Source organism: Anas platyrhynchos, chromosome 21, assembly GCF_047663525.1.
Source record: "Anas platyrhynchos isolate ZD024472 breed Pekin duck chromosome 21, IASCAAS_PekinDuck_T2T, whole genome shotgun sequence".
NCBI classification, from domain to species: domain Eukaryota; kingdom Metazoa; phylum Chordata; class Aves; order Anseriformes; family Anatidae; genus Anas; species Anas platyrhynchos.
Window position 1 is genome coordinate 14,872,630 of NC_092607.1, and position 9,513 is coordinate 14,882,142.

A 9,513-nucleotide genomic window follows, 5' to 3' on the forward strand; every position below is an offset into this window, starting at 1 on the left:
ATTGCAGGTCTATTCCATGCGGCTTTTCCTGGCACTGGGCTGCAGCAAAGCAATTCTTTTTCTCCGTATCCCAAGGCCATTTCTGGTGCTGGCCCAGACTGCTGCCCACACCACACTCGCTTAGCACAAGCTGGAGCAGCAATGCTTTTCTGCCTCCCCCGGGACCCCCTGCCCAGTGTTTCACACCCCACATCTCTGCTGGATGCAGAGCAGAGGTTGCGCGTTGTGCCCCCACTTGCTTAGATCCCCAGGAACCACCCTCCTTTAGCTTTGCTGCAGGCATGCCAACCCTCCCAGCACCCTTCCCCAGCACCATCACCATGAAACATGGGCACTAACACCGTCTCTTTGCCACCCCAAGGGCCTGCGTGCGGCGGACAACGACCCCACGGCCCCCCCCTACGATTCCCTGCTGGTCTTTGACTACGAGGGCAGCGGCTCCACCGCCGGCTCCGTCAGCTCCCTCAACTCCTCCAGCTCCGGGGACCAGGACTACGATTACCTTAACGACTGGGGCCCCAGGTTCAAGAAACTGGCGGACATGTACGGGGGAGGCGAGGAGGATTGAACTGACCTCACTTATTTAAAAAAAAAAAAAAAGAGAGAGAAGAAGAAGAAGAAGAAAATAAAAACAATTAAAAACAAACCCACAGACGACAACGTTAACAGAAAGAGCCGATGCAGAAGCAAAGAACTGTACAGATGTGGCAGCTTTTTTTAATTAATATCCCCTGCTGACTGTATTGTTATTTTTAGTGGTGATTTAGGAGGTTTATTTTTTTTTCCTTTTTCTTTTCTTTTTTTTTTTTTTAGAATATTGAGCTGTCTCGCATGAACACTTGTCTCTGCTGCAGGTTTTTTTGTTTTTGTTTTTGTTTTTTTTTAATGTCAGCTGGGATATTGCTCGTTTATCTGCTTTATGACTAAAGAGAGTGAAAGGCACTCTGTCTTAACTTGAATTTCTTAGAACAGAAGCACTGTTTTTAAAATATATATATATATATATTTGAAAGTGCCTTTTGGTGCATGTATCAGATTCCCTTCAATCTCAGGAGTGATGAAAACAAACATACAACCATCCTGGGCAGCACTCCCTGTGACCCTAAGCCAGTTCTAGCTGGGAAGGAGTTAACAAAAAGGAACTGTGGAGATTGTTTCTTTTTTGCCTTTTTTTTTTTTTTTTTTTAAGGGGGTGACTCACTCTGGGGTGGAGAGGATGGGGGGCGGGAGGGGGAGATGTTTTGAGTGGAAATCTTAACAGCCATCTTTAAGCCTCAGCAGGTGGTGAACTAGTCATCATGTTGTATATAATTCAGTGTTATCAGATGCAAAATACCGACTAGGGGGCTCTGCTGTAACCTGGTCACACTCAATGTAGCTGCATAGAACTATAGCATTGATAAAGCCTTTGGTTATTGCCACAGAACTCTCCAACAGCCCTTGCCTAAACCCTACAAGTAAATCGTGAAATGACCAAAGGCCCATTTGTTTGTTTTTATGCTATCGGCGTGTTTTGGCTCCCACGAGTGGTGTAAATACCGGCTGGGTTACGTGGTGCCGTCCCACGTCTCCAGTGGTGCCGTAGGCATGAAGCCGATGCTCTTTTGCCTCTCACGTGTCTCTGCCCCACTGCAGGCTGGGGCACGCGATGGGCAGAAGCCGGCGCTCAGCACTTTTGCCATCCGTAAGTATGGAGCTAGCCTAGAACGACATTAATGCCTTGGAGCATCAGTAGCCAAAGCTCAACAGCATCATGTAACTCAGCTAATGTGTGTCCTTTATATTCGATGGGTAGGCGCTGCTATCTGTAGTAAATGTTTTTTTTGGAGAAGAAGTGCAACGAGGGCCTGTTAAGTATCTTGTGGTTAATATGCTCGAGCATTGCCAAGCAAGCAAGAGGTTTTGCAGCATCCAGGCATAATTCAACATCAGTATTATAAATGGTAGCATACTACCTAGTTTATATGTAGGGTCAGTTTAACCAATAACAAATAGTTATTAGCTTTTTTTATTACATTTTTCCTTTACTGATTTGGACTAGTGGGTTTCTGTCTAATGTTTGTAAAATGATTTAGACTGCATGGATGTGTAATATAAACCACATTTAATGGATTATGAGCCACTTAATTAATGTGCTATGAAATCTTGGATTACCTGTGTTTTATATTCTGCAGACGATTTTGCAGTGGGTTCGCTAAAAATTGTAAAAGTGCTTAGATATATTTTCATTTAAATCCAAGAATGTGCACAGTACTGGAAGGTGATTATCCAGGGGATAATCATGCTTTTTTGATATCTTGATTAATTCTCAAGTTGAATGCTAAGAGTTAAACGGGGGGGCGGGGGGAGCGAGCGCGTGCACGCGAGAGAGCGCGAGAATGAGAAGAAGAGAGCTTGTGGTAACGAGTGGACGTTGTTTCAGAGGGTATACTAGGCTGCAAGATCGTCTCTATAGATTTTTGAAATGCTCCTAGTGCATTTTATATTTCACTGTATCATATTTTCTATAAAATGCAATTTCTGTAAATTAACGAGCATTTGAAATGTGTCTTGTATGAAGTGGAATGTGGTAAAAGTCTGCCCAAGGGGACTCAAACCGTTACCAGTATGTTATTAATTACCGAGGGTGCGATCTTTCTTTTTCTCTTGGTCGGTCAGTTAGCCGCCCGGTCACTTTGTCCTTTCACTGCCCAGAGAGCAAACACACGCTCAGATGAGTTTCTGGAGGAGCCCCGGGGGCGATGGATGGCTCAGCCCCGGCAGACCCGGGAGCGGTGGCCACAGCCAGGCGAGGACATGGCTGCAAGCAGCACGCGCCCCGTCCTCATGAAGGGCGGCCTTTGCAGGTTTCTATTCAAGAGCTGGGCACTCGGTTGTCTCATGAAACCACCATGAAGGTCTTGGCATGCTTCTGCCGTGAGCCTTCCCCTCCTCCTGGCCGCCCTCGTCCCCCCCCCAGCCTCCGGCAGGCCTGGCAGCTCCCAGCCTCCAGCTGCTGGGGTCCCCCTGAGCCTTTGGCCTCCCCCTTCTGCTGCCTCAGGCCTTCCACTTGTCTGCAGGCTGGCACCAACTTCAGTGTGCTCCTCCTCTGAAGCCACCCGGCCACAGCAGCAGCATAATAAATAACAATTCCCCAGTCACGGCCTTGCTTTGTGCCCATCACCATAACCTCACCACCAGGTGAAGGAGGCAGACAGAGGCCAGGAGGAGCCGATGGCACCCGCTTCCCACAGCACTGCCGGCCTGGATGCCGAGCCATGCGGACACCTGGCTATATCAGCAGGAGCCGAACATGGGCTCCAGAGCACCTGGTGCTTGATGCCTGGCGTGCTGTTGGCCATGGCAATGGCCTACAGGTTGTGGTGTGTGCCCAGGGGCCATACCCAGGGCTGCAGGGGGCAGCCGCCCCCCTAGCACTGCAGACAGGAGCAGCTCCCTCCCCAGCCAGGAGGGAGACGCTGTCAGACTTCAGCTTGTCTAAACAGTTCAGGATTTTAAGAACATTTTATGCAACCTAAGTCAAACAAAACTGTCGGAGTGATTAAAAATAAATCAGCCTGCTTCCATTGGAAACTTTTCTTTAAAAATCAGCGGATATTTTTCTGCAGCATTTGCAATCCAGACATTCCAACCCCATAAGCCTATAAATCAAACCAACTAGTTCATTATCTTTTGACCCAGTTCTGCTCAGTCTCCCTCCATAGGACAACCTCCTCCTGCTCCTCCTTCTTCTCCTCCTCCTCCTCCTCCCCGCACCCTCTACACTCACCTTTGCAGTCCCACAAACGTGGCCGCAGGGTCCGGCCCCTTTCCTCGCGGTGGAACAGGCAGAAGGTAAGCGAGCAGCACATCGAGCAATGAAAATAGAACACTTTTGCAAAGCTTTTTGCTTGTTAATATGAATTACACTTTATAACCAGCTAAGATAATGCAGTATACATTAATCTGAGGGGTCCCGTGGAAGAAGTGGCATTGCCATTCACGGCTGGAGGTGGCTGCAGCTTACCAGGAGCTGAGGGGGGGAAACACCAACTTTCCCTAAACTTACAGGCTTTTCTTACAGGCCACACAAGGTTATTCTCTGAATAAATAAATTGAAGCACCAACTTCAAGAAACTATTGAAATAAGTGGCGCCCACACATTGGAGCCCCACTTTTTGCCCACCACGAGGCGGCGGGGGAAAGAGCACTGGTTTCAGACAGATGAAGGGGAGCCCACTCCAAAAAGAGCATTTTCACACCCAATTTCCCCCCATACCCCGCACCACTGCCAGGAGCCAGTACCACAGCTCTCAGCAGTGTCTAGGGGACAGGGACAGGGACAGTGATGCTTCGTGTGGCTCCCACCTCCTCAGCATGAAGCTTACCCATCTCTGAGCCAGGACCATCCATGCCCTAGGTCCCCACTGTGCCTGCAGCCACCTGGGGCACGGCCCCTGTCTGATAATTGCACAGCCTGTAGAAAGGGAGAAGCATCTGTCACGGAAATGCTTTGCAAGGCAACAAGGAAATTCAGCAGGTAATTAATGACAGTAAATAGGCAAGTCTGTTCTCGGTGTCCTAAGTGCTACTCATAGTTCTGCTTATAGTTTTGCATTTTCCTGTTTGTTTATTTGTTTTTCCTGTTTTTGCTGGACCAGGCAATGCCATTGATGGTTGTAAGGGGGTGGTGGGGAGCTCATGTCCGTGCAGCAGTCACCTGAGCCTCTGTGGCTGGGCTTTTGGGGATACTCGGGTCCAAATTCACCCTCCAGCAGTAAGTGGGCTGTCGGAGGTGGCTGTGTCACCTGCACCCACTTGGCATAGGGTCAACGTCCAGGTGTTGGAGAACTGTGACGGGCAGGGCAGGCAGGGTCTGTACAACACAATATGCCAAGATTGCGACTTTGTTTAGTCTCAAGAAACATATTAAGGTAAAATACAGGACTTTTATTTGTGATGTCTTTTGAAGCTCTTCATTGTAAGTGTGAAAAAAAATGGGGGGAATGCTGTGTAACGATGAACATGATGTTTAAAACAGCAGCTAGACAACGTAGGTGTCTCCCACGCAAAGTTAACTCAGTTTCATGGGGAAAAAATCAAAGTTATCTCAAGTACACACAAACCCCATGCCCAACTGCTCACCATGATGTGTACATAATGTAGTTAGTGCTTGAAGCTACAAAGCAGATAGGTGAAAAAAACCAACGATGACATATAGATGTATAATTGGAGCACTTTCTTTTAATTATGATTTTGCATGTTTCCTTTAACGATGGAGAAGCTGTGTAGCAGCCCGCATGACTGTGGTTGTTCTCGAGGAAGACTTCTGCTGTTCTGCTGTATTCACGCTGAAGCGCAAAAGCAGTTTGCGTCCGTTAACCGAGTTCAAAAACCATTTTTTGTAACCGTCAACAGCACAAATATTTTGTATTGTTGTTTGTACCATTTTTGTACCAAAATCAAAAGAGGGAAAAAAAAAAATAGGGAAGAAAGTAAATGTTTTCAATGTGTTTTTAGTGCCACTGCAATCTTGGTTTCCAAACTGAGTAACAGCTTTGCTGATTTATTGTGTATCAAAGCTGAACTGGCGCACTGACGCCTGGCTCCAGTGTAATAAAAATAAAGTCCCCCTTTTGAATAGTCTCACTTGCTTTTTTTTTTTTTTAATTCCATTTCACTCTCCCCCATGCCCAGCCCATTGCATTTGCTGATGACAGACTTCCTCTTGCTGTGAGGCAAATAAGCTCAATGGCCTGGCCACAGGTTTGGGTCTGTGTGCATGGGCATCAATGGTATTTTCGGAGTCCCCAGGTGCTTCTGCACTTGTCTGGGGGCTGGCAAGTTTGCATTCCTTAAAGCAAGGAATGGCGGGCTGCTGGTCCCACAATGCTGCACACCTCTGAGCCTGTTTGGGAGCATGGGTGGTGGTGATTTCTTTTGACACCAGGTGTTTGCATTTTAGCACCTCGAGACCACGTCAAGGGGCTGGGACAAGTGGCCTCTGCCTGCCCTGTCCATCCTCCAGCATTTTCCCTATTTCATCACCCTGGGGTGAGTACGGGCCAGGAAGGATGAGCAGTTCCAGCACGGCACGGAGCTGTTGCAGGCAAGCACGTGGAAAGCAGCGTTGTCTCATTTTAATAAACATTAAGATGAATACAAATCCTGTACGTAGCTATTTACTTCCCCCCAGAGTCAACTAAGAATATTTTATTGCTGGTTTTGCTAATTCTCAAGCTGTTCTGTTTCTTAGAATTATCTTTAACTACTGAATAATGCAAGACTGTTGCATCACAAATATTAGTTTCTGCTATCTGTGGAAGTCTGTGCTCTCATCATCCTGTTATTAGGCTCTTATCTGCCTGGAGAAAGTCTTGTTCCTAAAATGATTTAGCTGCATGCGTAACTTTGACCATGAGGATAGCTTTACTAAGCTGATGAAAATGGCCACCCTCCTCTAAATCCCTTGACTTTTGTACTAAAATTAAAAATAATAACAAGTATTATTAAAGATATTATTATAGACGGGTTTGGGAACAGCTCTCCCAAGTCAGAGGCAGACACCAGAGTTCGCAATAGAATTTTGTTCAGATCAAGCCAAAGCACACAGGGTTTTGGTGAATTTCTTCCCAATAAACTAAAATAAAAACCTTTTATTTGTTATCTGGATTAAAACCCTTGAGTTATCTGGCCCTTTTTTCTCCAAAAAGGCTTTTTTAAAATAAGTTAATAGACACATTATGCAGTTTTACGTGACAATAAAATATCTACCCAAAACTCTATAATGCCATGTCACTATCAGAACAGACCCCAGGTCGGGAGAGGAGGGGTGTCAGGAGAATGAAATGCCTTTTTTTAACCACTGGCCAAACTTTTTCTGTGTTACACAAACTTTCTCTGTTCACGTGTGTGAGCCAGCGCATGTCAGCTGTGTGCTCTTACCTTGGCAGCCTCTTGGTATGCACATCACTGATATATTATTATTAATTATTACAATTATTTTATTTTATTTTATTCATGCACAAAAATCATATCGAAGGGGGCCCCACGTGCAGCTGAGTTAGGTACCAATCCCCCAGGCAAGCAGGGTAAGAAGTGCTGCAGAGGAGCAAGGTGCCTGTGGGACACACGGGACATGGGACACACAGACACGGGTGGGAACCAGGCAGCTCCCCAGGCGGTGCCTTGCTCCACCCCATTAAAATACCTCCAGCATGGCTCCTAAGGCCTCAGCAGTGGCAGCGACACACCACGTGCTCACGTTAGCCAGAGCAGCAGCATTTCTCTCAGTCCTGGATAAACTGCAAGGAAATATGGAGAGGTGAGGTTAGCAAAGGGGAATGAGCCTCGCCATGCCTGCCCACCAGCACTTCAGTCCACTCACTCGGATGATGCTCACGATTTATTCACAACCACCTCGTTGCCCACTTCCAGCAGATCCTGAGGGGCGCAGAGCCAATGGCCCATCAAGGACCTGAATTTCGGTGCAAGCAGAGGGTGCAGGGTGCAGAGGGGAGGTGTTGGAGCCAGGGAGCAGAGCGCAGGCCCCGAGGCAGGCCACCCACACCAGTTTTCCACAGCGAACGCTTTCCCCTGATAGAGCTGTAGGAGCTCTTCTCTTCCCCCTCCCCTCTCGCGATGATTAATGTGCAGCTTCCCCGCACTCATCTCAGCACCACAGCACAATCCATCTCACCCGCTTCTTGCCTCTCCCTCCCCACCTCTCCACCTTCTTTTTTAATGAGAAAATGTTTGCGTTTTTTTGCTACGATGTTTTTGTGTTTTGTTGTGTTTTTTTTTCTGAGCAGGGAACCGGTGGTGGGCCGGTGGCTCTGAGCAATGGCTGAGGCCTCCGACAGGCCTCACCAAGGCACCAGCCTCCCCCTCACCTCCCACTCAGCCCAATTTGGATTTTTTTTCATAGTTTTGCAGAAATTCACCTGGGGGACAGCGTAGCCATGACAGGCACGCATGGCACTGCCGCCCAGCCTGCCATATAGCACACACCCAGCATGGTGCCAAGGACCTCACGCAAAGGCCAGGGCTGAAAAGTAAAAACGAATGCGATGAAGTTGCTATTGATGGGTTTTTCCTGAAAGGCCGTGGCTTGCTGTCAGGTCTGCCTCCTGGTGCCATCATCCAGCCCCTCCGGATGGAGATAAGAGGCGTGGGAAGAGGGAAGCCTGAGCTGACATCTTTCATCTGCCTCTCGGAGAGGTGGTTTTTAAGCCAGCCTAACCCCAGTGACCCCGAAGCTTTTTTTTTTTGAAAACCCTGGAAGCTTTGGCGAGCTACACTCAGTTAAGGGGGCTGGATGGGGAAAAAAAAAATCACTTTAAGCAAGGCCGTGGGCTTGCGTTAATTATCGTCCTGCTGGCTTCAGGCAGGGCCGCTTCCAGCTGCAGAGAGGGGGAATCCACCCGTCCCTCCTGCATCGTCAGACGTCCAGCCTGAAGCACACAGCTCCCCTGCCCTGTGGCCAACAGCACGACTGGGCATTGCACACATGGATAGTGGGAAAGGCCACAAAAAAAAAAAAAAAAAAAAAAAAAAAAAAGGCTGAGTTAGAGCTAAGGAGATATATATATTTTTTTTTATTTTTTATTTATATATATATATTTTTAAGCCACCACAGGTTTATGCAAGAAGTCAAATAACTGCAGGGAGCATCAGCACAGGAAAAAGGCAGGACCTGTCCGTGTGGGGATGGAGCAGCCAAAGGCTGTGTCCCCCTTCTTTGTGAGCAGCATCTCAGCTCCTGTGTGTGGGATTTGGCTGCTCACAGCCAGCAACCAAGAGCCCTGCTCAGGCAGCAGGACCTGCAGCTCGTGCAGAAATTTAACCGAAAGCAGCAGCTGCCACCAAGAGCATTTGTAGTTATTAAATTGCTGGGTGCTCACTTGTCGTTTGCACTGTTAAAAATCTGCCTCTAGATCTGGCCAAAAAAAAATAATAATAACAGAGGGATCATTCTCTATTGCTCGATGGTTGCTAAACCAAGCTGGGGCAGCTGCAGTGGCGATGCTGGGGCTGGGCAGAGACGAGCCGGCCACACCACACGGCATTTCAAAGAGCTCAAACCTACGACGGCAGCATCAGCACAGCCCCCCTGGTTTATGCTTACCCTTGCTTGGTTTTAGCCTCCCAACGCTTGCAAATATAAATCAGTGGGTTAACACTCACCCTGTGTGCAGGAGCTGCCGCGTTGTTCAAAATAGCAGTTTTCCTCGGAGAGATTAAAGTCTCTTTCTATCTGTACTGGAAGCTGCCAGAAGTGGATTGTCAAAAATCCCTGCGAAGCTGCAGGAGGAATAAGGAAGAATCCAATCTCTGTCAATATTTCCATTCTTAATAAACCAGATTTATAATATCTGAGGCCACAAGGAAGCTTTCTCACTGAGTACATAATGGCCGCGCCATTAACCTGTGCTATCTATAGCTAACTCATTACTTTATGAAGTACTTTGAGTTACCTTAGAGTACAAAAGGTGACATAACTAATCCTCTTCTGTGAAAAACATATTGATTGGA

The 9,513-nt window shown here is 47.5% G+C and overlaps 1 protein-coding gene across 7 annotated transcripts in view; it reads left to right on the forward strand.

Moving 5' to 3' along the window:
* CDH4 (cadherin 4) overlaps window positions 1-5,625 on the forward strand; it is a 670,220-nt gene extending 664,595 nt beyond the window's left edge. For all 7 annotated transcript variants that reach the window (XM_038166209.2, XM_038166207.2, XM_038166208.2 and 4 more), the window contains one exon: window positions 362-5,625. In XM_038166209.2, coding sequence (XP_038022137.1) covers window positions 362-568 — 207 coding nt within the window. In that variant the 3' untranslated portion in view covers window positions 569-5,625. The remainder of the gene's footprint in view (window positions 1-361) is intronic.
* Window positions 5,626-9,513: the final 3,888 nt, after the last annotated feature.